This window comes from Montipora capricornis, chromosome 12 (genome assembly GCF_036669925.1).
Source record: "Montipora capricornis isolate CH-2021 chromosome 12, ASM3666992v2, whole genome shotgun sequence".
Classification (NCBI taxonomy): domain Eukaryota; kingdom Metazoa; phylum Cnidaria; class Anthozoa; order Scleractinia; family Acroporidae; genus Montipora; species Montipora capricornis.
This window is the reverse complement of record NC_090894.1, coordinates 17098524-17124339: the sequence shown is the minus strand read 5'-3', so window position 1 is coordinate 17124339 and position 25816 is coordinate 17098524. Positions and strand designations below refer to the sequence as shown.

At 39.8% G+C, this 25816-nt stretch overlaps 2 protein-coding genes across 2 annotated transcripts in view; one reads left to right on the top strand and one right to left on the bottom strand.

Annotated features, from left to right (window-relative positions):
- Nucleotides 1–16716, top strand: part of LOC138026006 (dipeptidyl-peptidase 5-like) — a 21176-nt gene extending 4460 nt beyond the window's left edge. Inside the window, exons 2-11 of the mRNA XM_068873172.1 lie at nt 2699–3105; nt 3756–3839; nt 4950–5027; nt 5344–5583; nt 6547–6840; nt 7156–7352; nt 12322–12667; nt 13541–13622; nt 14628–14737; nt 15081–16716. Of these exons, the coding sequence (XP_068729273.1) occupies nt 2699–3105; nt 3756–3839; nt 4950–5027; nt 5344–5583; nt 6547–6840; nt 7156–7352; nt 12322–12667; nt 13541–13622; nt 14628–14737; nt 15081–15110 (1868 nt within the window). The 3' untranslated portion in view covers nt 15111–16716. The remainder of the gene's footprint in view (nt 1–2698; nt 3106–3755; nt 3840–4949; nt 5028–5343; nt 5584–6546; nt 6841–7155; nt 7353–12321; nt 12668–13540; nt 13623–14627; nt 14738–15080) is intronic.
- LOC138026005 (denticleless protein homolog) lies at nt 16169–25816 on the bottom strand. The gene is made up of 13 exons (XM_068873171.1): nt 25691–25816; nt 25529–25602; nt 25377–25413; nt 25192–25287; nt 24224–24285; nt 23827–23947; nt 23269–23453; nt 21773–21953; nt 21154–21461; nt 20615–20652; nt 20312–20406; nt 17699–17953; nt 16169–17580 (listed from the first exon to the last, which is right to left on the bottom strand). The coding sequence occupies exons 1-13, from the start codon at nt 25746–25748 to the stop codon at nt 16817–16819; spliced, it is 2274 nt and encodes a 757-aa protein (XP_068729272.1). The 5' UTR covers nt 25749–25816; the 3' UTR covers nt 16169–16816.

The following is a 25816-nucleotide window of genomic DNA, read 5'->3' as shown; positions in this document are numbered from 1 at the left end:
GTATGTCGTAATTTGAATCAATTAGTAAAGCTATATATGTGTAAAAGACGTAGGCGTTTGGCGGCCAGTTGGAAAAGTCAGTCGAGAAGAAGATGGACGAGGAGAAAGAGCAAAATTATAGAAGGAGAAGCTAAGGAAGACCGGAGAGAAGCCAAAGTGGGTAAGCAAACGTGTTAAGAAAGGGGAAAAAAAAAAAGAACACTGCCAAGAGTTATTGGTGGGAACCGACCGCTGTACTCCCAGACCAAACTCCTTTGTCGGCGGTGGCCAAGATGGTGAAAGCTTTGTGAGGAAAAGTTCGGTGATAAAAGTAAAAGTTTTGAGGACAGACAGAAGAACGACGTTCGTTGGTTTGCTGTAAGAGGTTGCAGGATTAGCCGCGCCGGTTGAAGTGACAAGAACCTGGAGAAAGCACGAGGGATGATGGTGAACTGAACTTTGTATAAATTGTAAATAGTACTTTGAAGAATGACTTAACTTTAGCTGCTTAATTAGGGTTTAATTAATTAGTTTTAGGGTTAGCTTATGATTAGTTTTTTCCTTTCTTTTTTTTTCCAGTGTTTACACGTTAATAAATTCTTGTTAATTAGGTAGTAAATGGTAGTGTGTTGTGGGATTGAGGGAAGGGGTTTGGCATTTTTCTTTCTTTTCTTTTTTCTCTTATTTTTCCCAAGGGAGTACCCCAGTTTTCTTTTTGGATACCAAGAGCACTTGCTAAGTTCTGCTTTCTCCGCACGCCTTTAAACGGGTTTCGCTAAAAGCAGGCCTGTGGCCCAGTGGCCCGCGTCCCTCGGTCTGCTACGGCCCAGCGGCCGGAGGACCAGTCCTGATTTTCCACAGTTTTTTTGTCCAGCGGTAAATCCACGTGCACGTACAGATCTGCATCGGGTTTAAGCGTGCAAAATGGACGACGGCGAGTTTGAATTCGTTTTACCATGTAAATAATCATTTAAATCCTTTTTGATCCTTTCTTTCATTGCATGTTGCTAAGTGAAAAACGATGTCACTCTCTGTTTATTCGTCTGTTTACAGAACCCGATAGAGAGGAAGTCCATTCTCAAATGATATAAGTTATTTTCAAACCACAGTTTGAGATTGAAAATTTCATAACCTAAATAATGAGATATGTAAACTGCGATTTGTCCCTGAATTGCGTTTGTCAGTTTATCAGGCAATCACATTTTCACTTTGTAATCAGATGATCTTACGGTAATTCTGTGCAATGGCAGGCAACAGGTAGAAATCACGGTAGATTTGCGTTTACATGCTTTATTTGTGTAACTCTGAAACTCTCCAAAAAAAAAAAAGATTTGCATTTCACATATCTCATTACTTATGGTATTTTCACTTTCAAAGTATGGTTTGAAAATAACTTACGTTGTTCGATAATGAGAGTCCTCTATTGTGCTATCGGTTTCTGTAAAGAGATGAATGAACAGAGAATGAATGAACGTTTTTATCTGAAAAACATGCAACAAACAGAAACAAGGATTCAAATGATTAAATGGTAAACGAATTCAAACTAACCGTCGTCCATTTTGCACGCCCAAATTTGATGTAGATCTGTGCATTCGCGTAGATTTACCGCTGGACAAAAAAACTGTGAAAATCAGGACTGGGCCACCGGGCCTTTGGGCCGTCACGGGCCTTGGGACTTTCGGGCTGCTGTGCTGTAGCGGGTCATGGGCCGCGGGCCTGCTTAAATTAGCAAAACCCGGCTTTAAACCGTGCAAAAATATCAGTGCATTGGTAAACACAACCGATAGGAAACCCGTTTATCTGTAGATGTGCAAACGTATGCACAATAACAATAGTAGGCACTGTCCCTAATTTTAAACTGCCAGTGCCTCACCATATCCCCTCCTCAGGTATGGATGGAAAAAATTTATGGTATATCTTCATTCTCCTCGTTCTAGCCCTGGAACACTAATTGGGGACACGGTAAACGGAAATCAACAATTAACGTAAATCAAGAGATCAAGAGACAGGGAACATCCATGTTTGTCAATTTATTTGCCACATACCTGAACTTTACTTGCCAGGCTTTGCCATTAGCCTATGTTATTGATATTGTTGCAATGCTCTAAGAAGATAGTCCTCTTAGAAGTACCCTGCCTGAGGCTTGTAAGAGCATGCTACAGTTGCACCATCCTGGTTGGGGTATCTCTGTTTCATCTAAACAGCTCTTAGTAGCCTCAGTTTGGGAGGATTCCATTCCAGAAGTGCTGATGGCACCAACCCTTCAGCCCCACAATGAAATGATGCATGGGTTGCCCTTGCCTGGGTGAGAAACTGTGACACATCCAGTTCCCCTTGCTGGCCCAACCTTCTAGGAGCTTGGCATGGGTACTTGCTGCTCAGGGCAGCTGTGCCCTGTTCCTAGCCAGTATGCCACTTGCTGACACTAGCATAGCCCTAGTGACTGGCCTCACAGTGGCAGGTGGCAATCGGGTACTGGACAACAATTTATCCTCAACCTCGTTCCTCCCACCAATACTGCGTCTTCAATAATATTGTGCATAACATTAATAGCGCAAGAATGTGAAATTTGATTGATAAAACTTAAAATGATCATTAATTGGGAACAAAGTATTACCCTTAAACCCAACAACTATCATTCGAACAGTGTCTTTTTGATATGCATATCATATAAAGTACTTTTTTACCTTTAAATTAAATTGTGTATTTTATCATTCAGACAAAGTTTTCTGGTCTGAGATGCGGCCTGAGGAAGGTGGAAGATACGTTGTGTGCTCTTTGACCGATGGACAGCAAGAAATTCAGAGTTTAACACCTGAGGACTTCAATTGCCGAACTCGTGTACATGAATATGGAGGAGGTGCATTTATTGTCAACAAGTATCGCATCTATTTTTCAAACTTCAAAGACCAGAGGATGTACTGTCAAAAGCTGAAGAAAGGAGTGTCTAAAATAATCCCCATTACACCTGAAAATAAAGATTGGAGGTATGCAGATAGCGTATTATTCAAGAAGCACATTATAGTATGTGTGAGGGAAGATCATGAAGTGATTAGTCAAGGAGCAGAAGAGGCCCAAAACACACTGGTATCAATCAATCGCAAGAACAAAGAACAACATGTACTTGTGAGTAACTTATAATTAAGTAATTATGTCTTTTTCATCTGGAGATTTCATCTTTAACATGTGGGCTTGTCTATTTGTTCATACAGAGGTTCTAAAACACCAGTTTTATTATGGACATAACCGCGTACCTCTGATTGTGTTTTCATCACTCCATGGAAACAAATACAGTCAAATTAATTATCATCCAGACTTGCTGAGAAACTAACAAGATAGGCCAAACAACACTGATGCAAAGACGTTAGTCCTTGCATATACGTGCATTCACCACAAACAACACAATGAACATAATTTTAGAACTCTCTGTAACTGGCAATTTGATTTTGAATTCCAATCAATTTATATATAGCTTGGGACTCTGCTAAGTTCCCAAGATCAAGGCTGCTGTCTAAAGGTTGCCCGGTCGCCTGGGGCGCCTTATTTGTGAGCGTGGACGACCAAATTTCTGAGCGAGTAGCCCGACCGGGTGCCTAACTTATCACAAGGTGATTCATCCTCACTTTTAAATTAATTAATTAATTTTGGGCTCTTCAAAAATTGACTCGGGTCACTAACTTGCATTGAAGATAATCAAAACATCCAAATAATATGCCCTAGGATGGTTAATTAGTAGCTTTACACCTTTAATCCAATCTAATCTTATCTATCCACAGGTGACAGGAGCAAACTTTTATTCCACACCAAGAGTTTCACAAGGAGGCACTTTGGCATGGGTCCAATGGAACCATCCAAACATGGTCAGAATCAAATTTGCCAGTGGGAGTGATGCTTTGCTTTATGCCCGTTAGGACAGTCAGGCGGGCATTGTAGCCATTTCCTCTCCACTTCCCTTGCCACCTTTGCCAGAGTTTCAGTCAAATTATCTCAACCTGACTTGAGAGTTTTCCAGTGCACTCTGCTTTTCGTCCCTCCTCAAAATCAACTCTTAGCTGATGAAATCGGCTATAGTGCTAGATATTGTGTTAGATACCATGTAGAAGACCTTGTGTCCCATTGTTCTATACACCTTCCTTAGCGTGAATTGCAAAGGCAAGTCCAAGTTCTGGCACTTCCTTTCCTTTACCTGGTGAAATTCAGTGCCTCATGCACTTTCAATGTGACTGGCATGATTGTCGACAAAATTTAATTTAACCCTTTCACCACTAAACTGGCCTAAACCAGCTATACTTAGTATTTTACTCAGTATAATGCCAGAGTATATTACTCTGTCTAACCCCAGACGATTTTACTCGTCAACAGGGAACCCCCAGGAGTCAATGGGTTAAATAGCCCAGCTCCCAGAGTCTCTTTTAACCCTTTCACCCCTGTGGGGTTCCCCATTGACGAGTAAAATCGTCTGGCGTTAGACAGAGTAAAATCTGTAAGTGGCACTCTTGGGAGTGAAAGGGTTAATGGGGACATAGTTTTGAGTGAATCTAGCTGTTGTTAACCCTTTCACCCCCGTGGGGTTCCCCATCGACGAGTAAAATCGTCTGGCGTTAGACAGAGTAAAATCTATAAGTGGCACTGTTGGGGGCACTCTTGGGAGTGAAAGGGTTAAGTAATTCGTAGAACACCTGACCTTGTAATGATCACCTGTAGAATAAGATCTCAGCCCATAGTTTCTTTAGAAACTAGCCCCTTTAATCCTATCTTTCCCATAAGAACTGTACTTACAGGTTTTACTATAATGGCATGCAATTTTGCTTTTCATTGGGGAATTCCTCAGGAGTAAAAGGGTGAATTTATCTGATTTTTCAAATTTCAATCCAAATAATGATTTTGTCAGCATGTTTATGTGTAGCAAAAACCTCAGTCAACCTTAGACAATGTAAGTTTGCCAATTTTGATCACTGCTTTTTTTGCAGCCATGGGATTGTACAGAATTATGGGTGGGAGAGCTTTCTGACAATGGACAGTCCCTAAGAGATGGAACTGTTAGGAAGGTAAGTGGCACTTAATTTATTAAAGTTTGGCAACTAAGTAGAGATTAGAGTATTTTACCGGTACTTAACATACATTCAAAATGTCATATTGTTACGAGGTAGTCAATATCATGCTAATCATGCCACAGAGGACAGATGACTATAGCTGGGACCAATCCCCTTGTCTTTGTGATCGGTGTGTGGGTATTTTAGCACTTCACACAGTTTACAAACATTGAATTATTGTAAGACAGGGCCAACAGGTCATCATCAGTTTCCCAAAAGATTAAAAGTATTGTTTTGTAAATTTCAGTTTTGTTATGTGTTGTTCCACTAGATAGCACCAATAGGGGATGGTGGTATTTGTGTTATGCTTCCAAAGTGGTCACCAGATGATAAGCTAATGTATATCCATGATAAGACCAACTGGTGGAACCTGTATCAACTGGATGGTGATAAAGAAACCAATTTGTGGCCTATTGAAAAAGAGATTGGTGGACCTACCTGGGTGTTTGGAGAGAGTCCGTATACTTGCAATCCAACTGGTAATGGTGAAGTACTGGTCATTTGTGGCTCGGTATGTCTTGAGCAATTAATAATAATTTGATTTAGACTAGAGGAAGATGAGCTTTCCAATAATAATTTGATTTCGACTAGAGGAAGATGTGTACAGACCTTTGGGCTTTTTCATTATTCAAATGGGACAGTGACCAATACAAGAGCTCTGGCTATGTTTGTCACTGTGCACATATGTATGTATGTATGTGTATCTTAGTAAGTCTTTGTCTATGAATAATAATAATAATACTAATAATATTATATATTTTTTTCATCTGAGTTTTTTGAACATCTTTCAACAAGTGGGATGTGTGGGGGAGGCAACTAGGCCTACTATATGGTGATGACCTTTCTTGTATTCTAGATTGCGGATATATTTAGTATATTTGAAATTTATTTATAGGAGTGGGACAAAACTATACAGTTGGTTAATTCAAGAAATGATGATGATAATAATAATAATAATAATAATAATAATAGTAATAATAATAATAATAATAATAATAATAACAACTTTATTCATTCAATTCAATGAAAGGGAAGGATACCATAGGTTATCCCTATCGAGGGCATCTGCTTGAATGAGTGTTTGAATGAGAATGGATTTTGATGAGGGAGGAAAACTAGAATACCCAGAGAAAAACTCTCAGAGTCAGATTGAAATCAACTGAAACTCAGCCCACTATGACCTCATACCTGAGGAAAGGGTTGGAACTGGGTCACAGAGGTGGAAGGCACGTTTGAAAACTGCTAAGCCATCCTGATTCTCTCTCTATATATTTGTTTCTCTTCTTAATGTTAGTTATCTTAACTTTATTTCTTTGATTAGTGTGTAAATTAACTTGACTTGATAAGTATTATCTGTCCAGGTCAATTATCTGTGCTAATTTTTTATGTCAAAATATATTACCATTGTATTACTTAAAAATTGATGGCAGATTGAAAGATGGTGGTTTGGTTTTTTTCTTTTTTTTGCAAACAGGCTATTGCATGCCTGAAACCATCTGGAGAACCACAAGTGATTCAATTGGACACAGAGTTCAAGTATTTCAGTAAGATAAATTACACACCCAATGGAAAATATGCTTACTTGTTAGCTGGCAGCCCAAAGATATTTACTAAACTGATAAAACTTGATGTCAAGACTGGGAGGACATCTGTGATAAGAACTTCCCACAGTGATGATTTCGATCCTGCATATTACAGTAGTCCTGAAGAAGTTTCGTGGAGCACAACCTATGACGAGAAAGCTTATGGCTATTATTATCCACCCCAGGTAGCTCATTCACTTCTAACAACTTGTTTGTATGATACAAGGGAAGTTTAGAGAGCACAATCATGAGCATTTCCAGCTAAATGAGTGCTGTCTAAACTTCCCAAGTGCTCTGTAACTTGATATAATATTATTTTGTCCATCCAAATTTATGATGTAGTGCATGTAAAAAATTATGTAACAAAACTCATTCACAACAGTGTACACAATGAATTGTAAATCATACTCATCAGGAAACATCCAGTTCACTTCTGTCTACTGTTAAATGGCACTTGTTTGTCTTCATTTAGTGTAATTATTTACACACTGAATATTTAGAACAAGCTGTATAAAGGCCCTGAAGAGCAGTACCCTCCTCTCCTGGTTAACGTTCATGGTGGTCCTACTTCGGCATCCTCACCAACCTTGAACCTCAAAAAGCAGTTTTTCACCTCCAGAGGATTTGCACTTCTTGATATCAACTACAGAGGTAGCACGGGTTATGGCACGATTTACAGAAATGCTCTCAAAAACAAGTAAGTGCTTTCAATTTTCTGTTTCTTTCAAATAATGAGAAACTCAGTCCGTTAAGTTAACCCTTTGGTTGTAACCACTAAAAATGTGATGCATGAATGGTTTTGTCAGAACACATTAATTTTGTTATTCTGCTTCCATTGTAAACAAGTCCACAATTTAGCTGTACACCACACAAACAATAAATGGCTATGGTCAATCTTATAAGTACTATTATTATACATCAGACTCACTATGAAAAATCTGATTGGTCGAGAGCATTCAATCAATAGACCATATTCGTATTTTTGGTATTGGACTGGAACTAGCTTGCAATGGTGGCTAATGTGGGGGAATATATTAAATAGTATTCGCATTTGAAAAGATTCCCCCGCATTAGCCTCCATTGCAAGCTAGTTCCAGTCCAATACCGAGAATACGAATATGGTCTATTCACAATAGCTTGTGAACTTGACATGATAAATGTAATATCTGCTGCAAAATTTAATATTACATTTATCATGTCAAGTTCAACGTCTGCCTGGTTACTAAGCCCCTTGGAGTGTTCTCCTCAGAAACAAAATGGCTCAACACTTCGCATCTGTTTCTGAGGATGAATTATGTGTAAAATGAATAATAAAACAATTATTGAATTCGGTTTTGGCATGATATCATGAATTATCAAAACCTCATGTCTGTGTTATCTGCCTCAGCCTTCGGCTTCAGCAGATAACACAGACCTCGGTTTTGATAATTCATGATATCATGCTCAACCTCATCCAATAATTGTTTATTATGTCTGATAGGGGACTGAAATAGTTTTAAACTCCACTTAAGTGGAGTGCTGGGGTGAAACTAGTCAAATTAGGAACAGTAAATTCAGCAGATTGGAGGAAGCCGAAATATGCTAGGTTGCAGGCAGCCCAAAACATGCAGTGGTCAAAACTAGATAAATGTAAAGACCTAAAGATGATCATCAAAATGTGATCCGTAATTGGAAGGCGCTGAGCTTCAGGGGAAACTTGGGTCCGTTTGATTCCTCGAAGAACCCGCTGCAAACGAAGACAGTTGACCAGAGGGTCTGGGAAGCCTTCTTCGATATGCAGAGCACGAACCGCTGAAAGGTAAACTTTGATCAAAGAGTGCTGAACTGATCCAGCCAGAAAAGTGGCAAAGAGGCACAACGTCCATTCATCGGTGGGGCACGGGGAGCCACTGGGATGCAACTTGCCCAATTGCGCACAGAAGTTGACAAACTTCCTCTGGCCAGATGCGTAAGATCTCTGAGTGGAGTCGGCCAAACCATGGGCTAACAGGAACTGGCACTGCTGCTCTAATGAGAGCCGATCAATTCTTCCAGGAGATGAGGCGGAATGGACACTGGAAGCAACTGAGCCTGGGGTGCTAACCCCCGGAACTCCTGCCAAAGAACGCGGGACAAAGCGTCAGCAATGCAATTATGAACCCCGGGAACATGTTGAGAGGCAAAGGAGAAATTGAAACGCGCCGCTGAGGCGAGAAGATGGCAAAGCAGGCGCATTAACACAGGGATCCTGGATGTTCTAGAGTTAAGGATATAAACCACAGCCTCGTTGTCGGTGTGAAACAGAACATGGTGCCTGGCGAAGTGAGGCCCCCAAACATGAGCAGCAATGACGATCGGGAACAACTCTTTATAGGCGATAGAGTGAGAGGCTTGAGAAGAAATTCATGCGCCGCTGAACCACTCCCCATTGAAGTAGGCTCCAAAGCCAAGGGAACCGGATGCGTCTGATGTAACTTCGAGATCAGGGAAGGCCGACATGCTGGGAAACAACCAAAAATAGATGCCATGCCAAGAGGACAAAAACTGAAGCCACCAATGAAGATCCAGATGAAATTCAGAATTCAGGTGGATCGGGTGGTCCCGTTTACGAAAACACTGGAGCAGATTGATCATACGACGCAGGAAGGTACAACCGGGCCACACGACCTTGGCGGCATGATGTAAGTGGCCTATGAGGGACTTTTACATTTAGTTCGTGCCGGGTACACCAGCGACGGTTCTGCTGAGGTTGTCCGAGGGGAGACAGGCCACCTGAGCCACTGAGTCTAACTCAATGCCCAAAACAACTAAACGTGTGGATGGGCCATTATGCACTTATCCGGGTGGAGTGGAAGTCCTAAGGAGCGGCAAACAGCTATGGAAGTGGCTAAGTTCTCAGCACATTGGTTAGTATCCGGCGGTCCTGCAGTAATAAAATCGTCTAAATTATGTAAGAGCGCAGAAACATTGTGTGTATATAGGAGAATCCACTCCAACATGTCATCCACTGAATTGAAAATATATAGAGCAGAGTGGAGGCCAAATGGTAACGCTAAATCAACATAATAGTGCCATCTCATACCCAGGAGATATCGATCGGATGGATGGACAGCTATGTTGCGGTATGCTGCCTCGACATCGAATTTAGCAATCAGGGCACCTAAGCCATAGCTTGAGATCATACGAATGATCTGATCAACTGTGATGTATTGCATGGTAAACTCGTCAGGATCAATACCATCATTAACACTTAGCCCACCGGGGGATGACAGGTCCACTATGAGCCTCCACTTGCCTGGTTGACCCTTTTTGGGGATAACTCCAAAGCTGCTAACGTGCAAATGAGGGAAAGGTGGCGAGGAAAAAGGTCCTGCAACCCTCCCAAGGGAGACCTTGTTAGCCAAGTAGCGGTCAATGACCTCGGAGTGTTGATTAGCAGAGGCCTTGTTTGACTTAGCTGATTTTTCAATTTCTTGGAATGCTGAAATCCCAGGCGAAAGCCATTCCTGAGGCCGTCCAAGGCAAAGGCGACTAGATGTTGGTCCGGATGTTGGGACAACTTGGCAGCGAACACGTCAGGCTTTAGAGGGCTAACCACGGACACCGGGGGCAAGGGGTTGGAGACTGGAAGGAAACAGAATGAGAGATGGTAATTCCCCCCCAACGCCCCCCCCCCCTGAACTAAGGGCAGCAACACAGCAACGGTGGAGAAATGTTTAGCCCAGAGCACAACAGGGGCAAGCAAAGAAAACAGTGACAATCCTAATAATAAAACTGAACAATCAATAGAGCATGCAGTATAAAGAAGTCTGCCTGCCATAAGGTGAAAACTCAATGCAAAAACAGACATGAACTAGAAAGAAACGAAAGGCCACGACTAAGGCCCGAGAAAAACCTACAAAAACAAACGACTAACTACATAATGACGGAAGTGCTCCCAAACATGTTCTAAAGTTCTGAGAAGGGTAAATCGCCTTGGAGCCAACCATTACTGACGCCATGCTTTTTGGCCAGCTGAGGCACTAAATGCCGGAGACCGAGATCTGCGCCTGACAGAACTCTCCTGCTTACGGTCTGGTGTTGAACTGCATGATACGGAACGATGGGCGCTGCCACATGTGCTGCAACGATGATAATAGCGGCAAATCGTGTAAGGAGCGGTGCACCTTCCCTTGTTCCAGGACATACAAGGGATTCTCGATGAGCTGGAACCCACTGGTTCAGAGGAATCTGGCGATGTGCCGAGGTTGGAGCTGCGAGGGGAAGCACCGCCAGCGTGAAAAGTGAAGAGCTGTGCGTGCATGGTGGACCAATGGGCCAACCGAGTCACCGCAGCATGTACGCAAAAGGCTTTGTCGTAAGCAACCCAAACCCATCCGCTAAACTGGCGAGAAATCCGCAAGATTAATAACTTGTACAAGGTTAAAGCTTTCCAACGATGAGGAAAAAAACGACGTTAGGACAAGCGAGTACACCGTGAAGGCTTCTGTCCAAGTGGTGATATCCTTGGTACGCCGACAAGGTTTCTTCGGGGGAGCTGATAAAACCAAACGCCCATCAAGCATTAACTGAGGCTCGGTCTCTGAGCTGATCAAATTCGCCGCTAAAAGTTCTGACAAGTCAACGAATTTTCCGCCACGGATTTGTGTAACGAGCTTGGCAGGAACGGGAGAGTAGCCCGGGCCCATGACGAACGGCTGATCCGCCAACGAGTTCACGATAGACAGCGGTGCAATGGATGGCGGTAATTGAGCAGAAACGCCACTTAAAGCCTGCCCCGAAGAAGAAACGATTGCCGGGACCGGCGCGTTAAAAGTAGATACAAAAGTAGGGACGACAAGAGGAGTGAGCCTACCAGAGGTCGACGAGCTTGAAAGGGAAGGCTGAAAGCCCGTTCCAGCGGCGAAAAACGTCGAAGCTAAACCGCCCAGCAATGCAGATGACAAACTGGCGCCAGGACAGAAGACGGGACCAGCAGTTGCTGGTACTGGTTGCCTTTGCGAAGCCTGAACAGCCGCCTGAACAGCCTGATTAATGAGTGACCCTAGATCAGGCGAAAGAACAGCAGTTGAGGCCGTCGGAAGTGGATTTGCCGAAGCCGGAACGCTCACCAGTGGCGAGGAAACAACAACAGACTCGCTGGACTGCAAAGACACGAATGAAGATGTCCCGCTTGTGTTCGTACTGGAGACAGGCGCTGAGGGAGCATCGAAAGAAGACAGAGCGGCTGCTAAGCTGTTGTTGGTCGGTCATAACTGCGAAGACGACAGAAAGACTGAAAAAGCGGAACAACTGAACGCTTGCTGCTTGAAATGACCAGCATGTGCGATTTGAGAAACCCGTATGTCACCTCAATGCGCATGATTCCCTGACCACCGCTGACCAGCATTCGCTTGATTTTAACTTAGCCTAAATTACATTTAGCCACATACAAACTCAACCCACATATGACACCAAGTCTGGGAATTGAACCCTGGCTACATTGGTGGGAGGCGAGTGCTCTCACCACTGCCCCCAAAAGCAATATGAAGGTTACTCTTTATATTTTATTTGCAGTGTCCCAGTGTCAATTCAGTTAACACTTCAATCAAACTGTATTGATTTGTTGGTTGGCTAAGCCAATTGCAACGGCACCCAGTTAATATGGGATTGACCTTCTCTGTCTTTTTTAAAAAAATTTACAACAGATGGGGGATTTTGGACATAGATGACTGTTGCACTGGCGCACGGGCCATGGCTGACCAAGGAAAAGCAGACCCTGCTAAATTAGCAATCGATGGTGGTTCTGCTGGTGGCTTTGCTGCTTTAGCTGCTATAACATATCACAGTGTATTCAGTGCTGCAACAAGTTTCTATGGCGTAAGTGACCTTGTGGCCTTGGCTGCTGACACTCATAAATTTGAGAGCCGTTACCTTGACACATTGATTGGCCTTTACCCTGAGGATGAGAAAGTGTACGTAGCAAGGTCACCAATCAACCGTGTTGACCTTGTGAGCAGCGCATTGTGCATCTTTCAGGGAAGTGAAGATAAGGTAAGGGTTTAATGTGTGAAAATCCCATTTGTTCATAAAGACCAATGTGGTGTATTCATAAGTGAAGAGACGCACACTCTTCCATTGCTTTTTATGTAATGTCCTTTATTCACTGAACAATTATGTTATATTGTAACACAAAGATTATTCTACTTCTTCTTGGTAACAGTACTTTCACATAAGGTGATCATTGTAATATATTAGCATGAATTAAAGGACATGTGGTAGAGCAAATTGTAGCGGCCATGGCAGTGTTGTACTGTAGGTTGCAAGTTGTGTTATTAAAATGTTATAAATAGTCGATCGAGTATGGATCCACTAAAATCATGATACATGTCCTTGTTAATGTAGTATTAGTGGTAATCAATACATGTACGCTACAACCAATAAATTATTATCTAGGATTAGGCAGCAAGTAGCATGGATAATATGCCTCAAATGTAAAGTTTGCAGTTAGCTCATTTTTGTCAGGATTTTGATAGTACATGTACCTGGTGTCATGATATCTAAAACAATGACGGAAAGTCATTCTAGAATGGACCAAAATTCCCAGTGGTCAGTAATGTTATAAAGAAAAACAACAACACAATTCATTCAATATAGTTTTATTTCCAAGCCTTCAAGTTAGACTAGACGAGACTCCGAATGGTTTAAATTATGTCCAGACTCTTAGGCTTTATAAATAAATGTAAAGATTTCAGTAACGACAAAGCCTTGATTGGATCTGATTGAATAACGTCACTCCTGAGAATGAGTGCATTAGTTAATTAGGTCCAATTGGATTCTGGTCCTCAACACTGCATGTACTTGAAGGCGTCTTCTTTAAAACATTCCATGTCACTGAATCTTACAAATGCGACATATACTTCTTAGGTTGTTCCACCAAACCAAGCACAAATGATTTACAAGGCAGTTAAGGAAAAAGGCAATCCTGTGGCATATAAGGAATTTGAAGGTAATGAGAGCAAAACCTTATGGTTTAGTGAATTAAAAGCATTCTGGCTCCAGTTGTTCAAACGATGGATAGTGATTTATCTGTCAGATATCGCCATCCACCGTTTTAACTGGGGCCTGGTTTTTCTTTGGTCTTTTTATTCTAACCTTATTTGCTTATTAGATAAAATTATGTGCAAATTGTGCCGTCAAACAGCCAACAATTTATTGGTGTTCTGTTTTTAAGATGTTTTGCCCAGCACAGTGCACAGGAAAAACATTTCTATTGACATTGTGCTGTCCTAATGCCATATCATTATCACAAACCTCTTGCAATGAAAGACAAAATTTGTCAACCATTTGTATCAAAAATAAGCATCATTATAGGTAAGATGATTCCTCAGAAAAAAAAGTTGTTGAACGATTTGCTCGAAACTTTCCCTCAGAAAAACGTTGTTGAACGATTTTCTTGAAACTTTCCCTGAATGTTCCCTACTAATCCCTGTTTTGAGAACTACAATAAAAAAGATAAGTCACCGTGCTTAAGAGATATGATGGGCCAATCTTACCCTATTGATGCCCGGTTCTGATACTAATCACATGCGTTATTTCATCGACTTAGGGTACATTTTGTGGTAGCTAAACAAGAGAGTTTTTAAAGTAACACTTGAAGTAGAAAGTCTAGAGCATATGGAACACCGTCTTGTATAGTTTATGGGAATTTAATCACTCAACTTAAAACAATGTTGACTCAAAACGTTTCCCCGAGACGTTGTTTTCAAGATCATAATTTAAACCCCTGGGTAACGGGCTTTGGTTACGTTTTTAGCTACCGTATATCTGTTTTTTCCTTGCGATAAATTGTTTTTAATTTATTTTATTTAAAGGGGATAATTTTTACACCAAAATCATGCAACAAAAAATATGGGTCACCATGCTCGTTTAAGAGAAAACTTGTGTTTCCAAACCAAATAAAAGACAAATTTTTACTCTGGAAAGTACTGAAGGAATTATCTTTTCTGCAAAGGTGAACAACATGGCTTTCGGAAAGCAGAAAACATCAAATTCTCTTTGGATGGAGAGTTTTACTTCTACTCCAGAATTTTCAAGTTTGAAGCTCCTGGCATTGAAGTAGATGTAAGTCATGTTGCCATGGTCTATAGTGTTATTTGCTAACATGTTTCTGAAATGTTTGATAAAAGCAAAATTAAGACATTTTAATTATTATTAGTGTTTTAAGAGGCTCCTTGACGTCTTGGTGTGAACTCTGATCTTAACCCTAAGCATGAAAAGGAACTTCATGCAGACCCCTCTATCAGTCCATTTTTGAATTGAAGCAATTTAAAGAAATATGATTAATAATTTTTGCTTTGTCGTTAATTTTAGGGATCACTATTAATCACTCCCAAACTGAAGTGCAAAAACTGTAATAATAATAATTTATTATTATTATAATAATTATTATATTTTTAATTTCCAGCTTCCCATAGACAACCTGCCTAAAGAATGAATTGAATTTGTTTCTTGGACAAAATTCGATGTATTATGTGAGCTGTTTATTATGATGCTTTCTTCCTTCAAGTTGGACTTGTGCTTATAAACAACCACAGAACTTTTTCCGATGTTAACAACATTGAGGCTGTTTCACTCAAAAACAATGATTTTAAGCTGGAAAGGAAATCTTCAGGTGTTGTAGAAGTCTGACATTATCCATGTGGCAAGCATACACATGCAGCTGCAGTATGCAACATTGCTGTGTAACACTTAGTACCGGTTATTTAAACGAAGTTTAGCCAGTGCTTAACAAAATTGAGTCCCAAGTCATTTTCATGTTGGCCAATTCTAGTGTGTAAAGGATGTCCAGTGTCAAACGTAGTGTCGAGAAGGCATGAGCAGAGAAGAAAAATATTTGTGAACTTGATAAACGGCAGTCTAAGTTAGACTTGGTTTAAATAACCGGCCTTTAAATTATGTTTAGTTGTTAATTCTTCCACAGGGAATTAGGAGGGCTAGTTGTAAGACTTCATTTTCCTGCATGCTTGGTCTAAAGTACAGTTTATTTCCTTTATCTGTTGTAATTGGCCAAATTGTAGACAGTAATAATTAACAGTGCATTCTTTACCTCTAAATAAAATCTACTATCATTAATTTAGAATACTGGAAATTTTATACCCAAAGGTATGGACAAAGGTCTCTAACCTGGGACTGTTCTCTTACCAACCGCACCGTCAACTAGAAGAAAAAGTCATTTTTTCACACTTAATGAAAGTGCTTTCCTTTCCAATGGTATTATTGCTTTAAGAAACAAATGTTACTTAGTGCAGAATGTTGGTTATTAATTTTTAAAAGAGATAAGGTGGAAAATAATGGATGTGATTCTCATAAAAATGACTGTTTAGTCCAAAGATTACTCCATAATAATTTATTTGGATATTTATTAAGTACTGCTGTGTCTTTATGTAAGAGAAAACTGAGTGAAGCTCAACTTGAGTTTAATCTATTATTGTTAATTTTGTAGTCATTTCTCATTGTACCTCTGTAGTAGTATATTGATTGATGCAGGACACCTACACTCAACACATTGGTTTATTATAGACATGATTAGAAGGCTTTTTGTACCAAAAACAAGACCAAGCTGTGGAATGTAACCATAAGGTTATGATAGTGATGTCTTACATGTAGTATTCGTAATGTAGATTGAATTTGGACCATCACTGTAGGATCCTAGCCTCCCATGCAGATGTTCTTGGGGCTTCGTCACTAGTTCCTTTCCCACGAATGTCTGCTTAAATCAAAAACCACTTTCGTTCACCAGCCATTTGCCCTCGATTTAAATAAACCAATCAGCACTGACTAATTGTGTTGTAAATAGCCAATCACATGCTCTGAAAGAATGCCATACGAAACACAAGTTTATCTAAAACTGGAAAATGGCCTAAAACCGTCTGCATGGGATGGTGGAAGGCCTGGTAGGATAGTATCTGTGACTGTTCCAGAGGATTTCTCATTGCAGCAGCAAATAATAATACTTGTTGGGTGATAGAATTTCTAAATGCCAACTTGCAATTTGTAGTATCGTTTAATTGAAGAATAAAAATGATTTGAAAATGAAAAAATGCTCTCCTTGCTGTGCTACATTGCTGATAAATGCATACATTATAATTCTTTCCCCACATTAAGAACTTCCAACTTCCATTGGGCGACGATACCTATTTTTTACTCTGCAAAGAAAGCATCTGCACCATGCTCCGCAGTAGAAGATAAACCATCTCTGATGTCATTTGTTCCATTTAGGGACTCAGGAATACCCTTGTCTCTTTGTTTTGCTCTAAAGTTGGAACTCCACTCAATAAACCAGTTTTTGGATTTTGTTTGAGTGGGAACCTGACATCTGGATTTCACTGTTAGGATTTTAGTTTGGTCAGGTGTTGCTTGTGTCGTTTTTTCACAGTCATTCTGCCCTATCTTGTTTTTCCCAAGATTATTTTCTTTTCCAGGACTTAATTCTCCTGTTTGGCTCTTGCTTGGTGTCAGATTTAATGGATCATCAGTGCAAATTCGTTTTCTTGATGGGGATGTAGCTGGGCTCTTTTGTTCGGTGGAATTGGTTTCTGTCTTTTCAAGTATTTGCATTGTATGCAACCGTGCAACGCATGACTGTGTTTGTGTTCTGTTTTCTTCTTGGCGGTCAGTGAGGATTTTATCATTTGTTCCTTCTGTCATCAACCCAGAAACTTTTCCTGGATGAAGGTTATCTGTTGTGTCATTTCTATCACTGTGTGTCCGTTTTCTTGAATTTGTTCTTAACCAGGATGTCATTAATTGGGTTGGACTTTCAAACTTTGGAACAGTTGATATCCTGGGGGATGTATGTATAGCCTGAGTAACTGAACTTTTAGGAGAGAGAGGTGTGCTAACTGATGATCCTGCTGGTAGGGAGCGATTACTTTTGTTGAGACAGACTTGCCTTGACTCACCAACTGACAAAAACAATATAAGGAAAAAGTTTTGTTCATCAATAATAGTGTTAACATTAAAAAAAAATGAATGACATGAACTACACTTGGTAAAGTTTTCCCAAGTTGTAACACCAAATACCTGTTTTCAAGATGGGAGATTCGGGAACAAGTGGAGATGCTATGAGAGTGTTTTGCCTCTTCGGAGAAGTCCTGTTGGTACTTTGAGGATTTCTTGTAATTGTGGAAATGTGACTGGACAGCGGATTTAATCTTGGGTTGGTGATCACCTTAATTGGTGGGCTCCATAGATTATTTGTGGACACTGAACTTTGGGATGGAGACAAGTTACTGGAGTTGGGTGGTTTGTTGTGATGACGTGATAGAGTTATTTTGTCTGTTTATGAAAAAAAATATGAAGTATTTAGTAACATCAATATTTCTTTAGTTATAATTCTAATGATAACAGCAGAAGTCCCTTATTCCAGGCTTACCTGTCTTATACAGCTCATTTAAAAATTTACAAGTGCTCACAGAACATTATGTGGTTCACCAGCCATCCAGAGTACTATCTTAGTAAAAAGACTTTTAGTGTTGGTGCAATGGAAAGTTGAAGTCTCGATCTCCTACTCAGGTGATAAGCACCTTATTTTATAAGGCTAAAAAGGCAGTCATTCTAGAAGTGGTAAACTTCAAGTTAGAATAATAAATACCTCTTACTAACCAAGTTCAAGGTCCATACTGTAAGTTACAAACCGAGTTTTTTCCCATTGATTTATGGCCCAGGTGTAAAGTGCTTGGGCCATAAATCAACAAGAAAAAAAACAAGGATCTGTAATTTACAGTATAGCCCGAGAAAACAAGGTTAGTAAGATATTTATTATATCTCTGAGGTTAATCCGGTGCACAGGGAAGGAAACTAGGTGAATTCAAGGTTCAACTGCCACAAAGATTGCCATGTCAAAATCTGAAAAATTAAATCTTCTTGGCTGTTTTGAAATAGTTGCTTGCAAGATTCAAACAGTTTTACAAGTTTATGTAACAAAAACGACATGAAAAACTTGCTAGATAATGTTTTATCAAAATTTTAAATTTAGCAGGCTGTACAGCAGTCTGTACTGTAGAATATGGCCTCGCCAATTTAGTCAATCACAGCACGCGTACTATCTTAGAGATATAATTATAATAATTATTCTATGAATTTCATCATCATAATAATAATAATAATAACAATAATAATAATAATAAGCAGTTATTGAATGAGGCTTAGTAGGATATGAAGAATTCTGCAGGTCGAGGAGGGTGTTATCCACCAAGGCCGAAGGCCAAGGTGGATAACATCCTCCGAGATCTGCAGAATTCTTCATATTCTACGAAAGCTGAATTCAATAATAGCTTTATTATTCATTCAAAGTATTTTCTTCACTCATACTTTTAAACCTACTCGAAGCCATTTTTCGGTCAACGGTTCAATAATTTGCAGCGGCCTGCACTTTTGACGTCATTGATTCAATATGACGAAGTTTCTTTCCAAATTTGGTGAACAGCAGCTGGTTATGGTGAATTATGCTTGTGGTTTTAACCAATCAGAAACGGGGAAATATTTTGAATGAATAACAATAATAATAATAACCCCTCTCTAACCAAGCAGGAGGGCTGTACTGGAGAATATGAACCCAAGGACAAGAATGACCAGGGGCCAATATTCCCCAATATGGACCCGAGCAAGTGAGGTTAGCAAGTTGTTTATTACATGGCATCGTTTCTTTGAGCGATTAGACACTTGTCCACTTGGTGAATGTTAGTAATCTTTGTCTTCCATCAGCAAACTTTGAAAGGTAACCTTTTACATGAAGAACTCAAGTCTGCTTGCTACAATATTGTACTGTTGTAATAAAAAAATAGGGAGTTTAAGGTAAGTTTGAGCTATTCTAAGTATTTCATGATTATTCCATCTTGTTTATATTATACAGTATGGATGAAGTGTCCTATAACTGGATTTGAAGTAAAGAATGAGACTGAAAGATTCACTGTAGTTTGTCCATGTTGTCCTTAAATTTGATCATTTCACATAGTAGTTTTGACAAGTGTGGGAGAGAAATTAAAAAAAAAATTGCCGCACATGCAGCACAGTCATTTTGGTTCTTTCACCCAATAATATTACTACTTTTTGGTGTTGTTGTTGTCGTAGCCGTCGTTGTTCTTAAACTCCCTACTTACCGCTTTTTAAAAACTTCTTGTATTTTGCTCCACTTGAGTTTCCCAGCTTGGAGAGAGAAAAAGTACAGAAATGGTCCATTTCGATGGTCGTGGTCCATCATCAGGATTTTACAGTCCATTATTACCATGGAGATGGTCTGTTTCCATTTTTTCTCCCCCTCTCTCCCAGGAAATTCAAGTTGAGCAAAGCACAAAAAGTTTTTAAAAAGAGCAGTTTAACGTTAACAGTACAATTATAGCAAGTGAAATTTAGTTTTACATGTAAAAGGTTACTGTTCAAAGTTCGCTGATGGAAGATGAAGATTACACATTTACCAAGCAGAGAAGTGTCTGATTGCTCAAAGAAACAATGCCATATGATAAACAACTTACTAATCTCACTTGGGAATATGAGCCCGAGGTCGTTTTTGTACGGACCCTCCTACACTCGGTCCGTACTGCCACGACCTCGGGCTAATATTCCCCAGTACAGCCCTCTTGCTTGGTTAGTAAGAGGTTATTCTCTATTATCATATTTCTTTCTTAATTCACTCACCATCTATTGGTTTGCAGGAATCTGATAATTTTAATCTACAGCTCCCACCAACAAAGTTTGATTTTTCATCCCCGCTGACTCGAAGGTCAACTCTCCTTTAAAAAAAAGAAACAACCTGCTCATGTAGTCCTTTGAAAACATATTGTAATGTAATGCATTTTGAATCACGAACAGAACAGTACTGTAAAACTTGTTGAAATGGGAAAATTTTAAGCCCGCTGTGTTAGCTTTTATTGTAGAATAGGGTCAAACAGATTCAGCTTAAAATAGTCAGGAAACTGTGTACATGGATGATGTACATACCATATTCTAAAGCTGTTGTCATCTGAACAAGTCACAACCTAAAAGTATTAAAAATATATGTACCTATGTGTTAAGAAAATTCAGAGAAAATGAAGACTATTTTGGATATTTTGTTTGAATCTTTGAGTTTTGAAACTCTTCAAATTTACAAAGTACGAAAATAACATTTTCATTAATAAATTTACAGACCCGATAATTATTTATTATTGTCTTCTCTAGGTTTCATCCAGGCAACTGGGATGTGTGAATCAGTTTTAACAATATAGTACTGTTACATTAAAATACAATTTACCGGTATCTTCCACATTGGATTTCAGTGATAAAATTGGAACCAGTTATAATTAGTTACTACCCCCAAATGTCTGAAGGTTATAAAACGCACCAGTTAAGTTAGTTTGCTATTTGGTTTGTGGAAAGCTTCTTGACCAATATGGTCAAATACTCTTGGAATACACAGGATACAATAAAGGGGAGGAACACTAAACCTATATGGACAGTTCACAGTAACTGTAATCTTTATCTACAGCTTTAGTGCCCACCTTTCCCTGATCAGATGGACACCATGCCACACTTGTCACTTCTCCAAGGTGCCCTGTCATTAGAATAGGTGCTGCAGAATCGTCTGTCACTCTCCAGATATATGTGTTGCTGTCACTGGATCCGCTGATAAGGTACTGGTCGTCAGGGCTCAGGGCTGCCTTAACATAGAATGTGGAATTTAAATGACCATAGAAAATGCCTAGAGGCTCCTGTCCAAGCGCAGTACAGCTGTACTTGTAGATGTTATCATTAGTGCAGCTTGCAAATAGACATGAATGAGTGGAATCCAAGACAAGAGATGAAAAACCTACAAAAACAAAAACCTGGATGTCATGAACGTAAACCTGACAAAGTGTACCTGACATATCTTGGCATTTTCCAACTTTGCTCACTTCAATGGGTTAAGAAGGAATAGAATACAGTTTTTTACATTATTAAACAAATTTACCAATCTCAAGGAATAGTTACTGTAAGTAGCAAGAGACTTTCACTTTTTCCTCTGCAATATGGTGAATCATCTTTAGTACATACAGTCACTATGTGGATAGATTTACATTCTTGTTAACAAAGATTATTCTTTAAAATAGGTTAGGTGAGTACAGTATCAAGGGACATTACCATGTTTTCTCATTCCTTGTCCAGGATATGGAAAGACATGGAATGGTACAGGATCTTGTTTAAGGTTTGTGTAGGTTTTTCGTAGGTCCCATATTTTGATTTGACCATCCATTGCTCCTGATGATATCAGCTTTTCACCTCCTTGAAAAAGAACTGACGTAACACTCTGTTGCCCAGTGGTCTAGGAACAAAATTTATGGAAGTGAACAAGTTAATGGCCCCACCATGTACTTTGCAATAGATCTAATTCTTACTAACAATCACAATCTCTCACAGTCATGGAGAGCTACAGGATTCTTGTAGTCTCCATTTTTACATAGACACCACAGATGTTAAAATATTACTTTTTTTAGCGTAGATTTTTCTACGCTAGTTTTAGTACTCTACTGAACAATCCTCATTTAGGCTCAATAAAAATACTTTGAAGAAATTAAAACAAATGTAACAGCGACCTACCAACTGTAAAGAGTAGTGTTGTTGTTATATTTGAACTATAAAATCAAGGTGGTCAAAAAGAAAGCTAGACTAAAGTTATGTGCCTGCGTTATAAATCCCATATTTATGGCAGCTTGAGCACTTGCAAAGGAACCTGCAAAATGTCCTGGCATAAACAAGACCATCTCAAATAATTATTGCAAGCGGTCACTTGGTTTTGTACAATATAATACAATACATACTTAATTGACCGCTCCCCAAAGGGGCTTCAGGGCCAATGAAACACAACAAAACGACGGAACAGAACAATAACAACTCTTAAGAATCCCAACTGGCCGGAGGCAAACCAGTTGGCTATTTACAAGTGCAGCTGGGAAGTTGAACCAGGGACTACCAGGATCAAATTGAACGAGTGGTCAGAGCGGGTCTTGAACCTGGGATCTCCGGATCTCAAGGCAACTGTCCTAACCACTGGGCCACACTGCCTCTGCCTCTTTTGTGCTCCCATGACGCTTGGTGGGTGTACTGCATGTACATGTAGTGTATGAAAATTATACTTTCTAAAATTTAAACTTGTGGGGACAGGGCTTTTGCTGTGTGCACTATCTACATGTGCCTAAGGCAACACGTCTTTTTATAGTGCGTCTTCCTGTTTAGAAGAAACTTAAATTTTTTAAATAATTTTTTAAAGAGTAATATTATTATTCTTTAGTATAAATACACAGGTGATTATACAAAATCACGCGCTCTCATTGGCTCGCTATCTCGGATTATCAGCCGATAATCACCTCGACGGACAAAATGGCTGCCAGTAGTCGTTTTGCCACTGTAAGTATGATTTCGCGCTGTGATTTCGCTCAGTGATTATCGGTGAATACTCACCGTGACTTCGTCTTGGTGAATATTCACCGATAATCACTTTGCCTTCGACGAATAATTGTTAATTAATGTATTGGCCTAAATTAGTTTTATTGGACAATTTCACTATTACTGGTGTTACTATTATTATTGTAATGTCAATCAAGGCTAAGTTTACTTTTTGAATAATTTTACTATCTTACCAAGACAGATTTTGTAGACGAGGATCTTCTTGTTTTCTTCTTCATTGTTTGAGGGGCTCTAGGTGCCTTTTCAGCATGTGCATTGGATATGATGTTGACAGGTTCATTAAAGTGACCAGAGCGACGATTACATCTTATATCCCATACCATCACATTCCCATCTCTTGCACCAGTTGCAAACACGACTAAGAAAACAAGATATTTTAAATAACTTCAAACCATAGCAGGAAGTGCCTTGAAAACAGGAAATTATGGAAAATCCTGCAGGGCTGTCAAAAGTACAATGTAGATACATTGTAACTCCCATTAGAAATTACCATCAAGTTTTGTCGCAGCAAGCCACTCAACTATAATTTTTAAAACAATGGTAATTATTACAGCTGCTTGCTCTAGCAAGCAAAGTTGTAATATAGCTCTCAAGGTCAATGGGTAATAATAATCTCTGACCATGGTGAACCAGGTGGAACCAGGTGCGAGATAAATAGTTTCTCACTGAAAAACCTTTCCCACATCCTGTGACCCTAGCCTCATTGAGAAAGCTGTGGCCTGTTGACTTACACTTGTCGGCATTCCTGAAGTCAACAGATTTAACACTGCAGCTGTGTCCTTTGAATAGGGTTAAACAATCGTCGTGATTGATGTCCCAAAGCCTGAGTGTCTGATCTCCAGATGCTGTTACCTATGGCACCAGTCAAAAAGCAAGAATTATCATTTTTACTTATCTGTATACCATATTTAAATTTGTTTGGTTGTCAAAATCTACAGTACTTAGCACAGGTACATAACTTGGGACACTGTAAAAGCAGGAACAGTGATTTGCAGGGGAGAGAAGATGACCAGAATCTCACAGAGCAGAGAACAGAATCACCAAATTTGCCTGATCTGGGCTCATTACGAGGCAATTACTCTCCTATCGCTGCAGTAACTGCGCTGCTTGACAAACTAATTGTCTTACCAGCATCTGTTCCCCCTCCATCCAGGCAAGATCGAAGACAGCATTTTCATGTGCATTCCATTCTGCAACCAAAAATAATGTAACCAGTGTGACTTAGGCAGAACAACACAAGGTCCATACAGACCCCGTAAAAGATGAAGTGCTGGTGATCGTGGGTTTGTTGAGGCAGCTCACACACAAAATAATAATATTGTTCAGGGGGTGGGGGGGGGGGGGTACTTGGGTCAAATTTTGGCTGGATATGGCCGATTATAGACCCCATCGTAGTCACTTTTGGGTAAATGTCATTTTAGCGACCCCAACTTAGTCACTTTCTGTTTATGCATAAAGCTTACATAAAGCCTTTTAATTGTAATTTCAAAACAGAGTGTAATGCAACTAGTAAATATTGAATCAACAGTGCTACAGTTCTTTTTGTAACAACTTTTTTTTACAGCAAATCCTTCCCTTTTTAACCCATTGACTCCCAGGGGTTCCCCATTGACGAGTAAAATCGTCTGGCGTTAGACAGAGTAAAATACTAAGTCTGGCCGGTTTCGGCCGCTTTGGACTTACCCCAAAAATCCCTTCAAGTTGTGACCCCGTTCTAGTAACTCTGTTGGGAACTCTGTTGAAAATGCAACCCCATTGTCGTCAATCCAGTCATGAAAATGAGACCCCATCAAGCAGCACATCTCCGTTAGGGAAGTAACCCCCAATCTCTTTATATTTGTTTACTTCACCCAAATTTCATACTCTTAGTGGCCTGTGCCACCGAGAAACCAGACCAACTGTCTGTGCCTGGAATTGGCGTCTGATTACAAGCACTGCCTTAGCTCTCTGACACAGTTCTCAAAATTATGCCTGGGCACAGTATAAGTGTTTGTTCAGGGTGATGCTTGAGCATCAGGCTCGGGCAAAAGTCTTTAACGGGTCCCAAGTCTTTCCTAACAGAAAATAAATTAAATTCAGTGTGTAGTACAAAATACCTTTGACAATCGACCGACTTCCTTTTTTTCTTGTATCAAGTATTTGCACCCAACCGTCTTCATCGGCTATTCCCAACATGTGACCTCCTTGAGCGGCTTGAAATAAAAACACAACAATAACACGCGTTTTATTGTAGACGGATGAATTCAGGGTCTTGCAATGTCGAAAAAACTTGATAACTTACTCTTGTTAAATCGGCAAGCGAATGGGGGGACGTCGTACTGGAAGAAACATCGAATTACAGTTAGAGCACATCGACCAAGAGACGCCAGCTATTTAGAGAATAAGGCATTGAAAATACCGATTTCAGGCTTACAAACCATGCCAGGTGTATACCTCTCTTCTTTGCACAAAGTGTTCATCTTCCTTGTGACAGCAAAACGATTCCAGGGCAAAATCGACAGGAAAAGCTGAACGACGTGAAAGAAATGTCAGTGATCACTGAGTTCACACATTCTAGTCAACACATTCGGGAATTTTGCGATAATTTTTTTTCACCTTTTCTTAAATGACTTGGTACAAGCTGGCGTTGCCAAATTGAACTGAGAAGAGTCATTTTTTGAAGTAATATCAGGCAAAAAATTGAATCTTTCAACTTCTTAAGAACATGTATGGACAACAAAT

Bases quoted from the DNA above. Each gene is read 5' to 3' on its own strand.
- LOC138026005 (XM_068873171.1), bottom strand. From the start codon at position 25,748: ATGACTCTTCTCAGTTCAATTTGGCAACGCCAGCTTGTACCAAGTCAT. The intron at 25,603-25,690 runs GTGAAAAAAAAT...CACGTCGTTCAG, and splicing joins ACCAAGTCATTTAAGAAAAG to CTTTTCCTGTCGATTTTGCC. The intron at 23,948-24,223 runs GTAAGACAATTA...CTGGTGCCATAG, and splicing joins TGGAGGGGGAACAGATGCTG to GTAACAGCATCTGGAGATCA.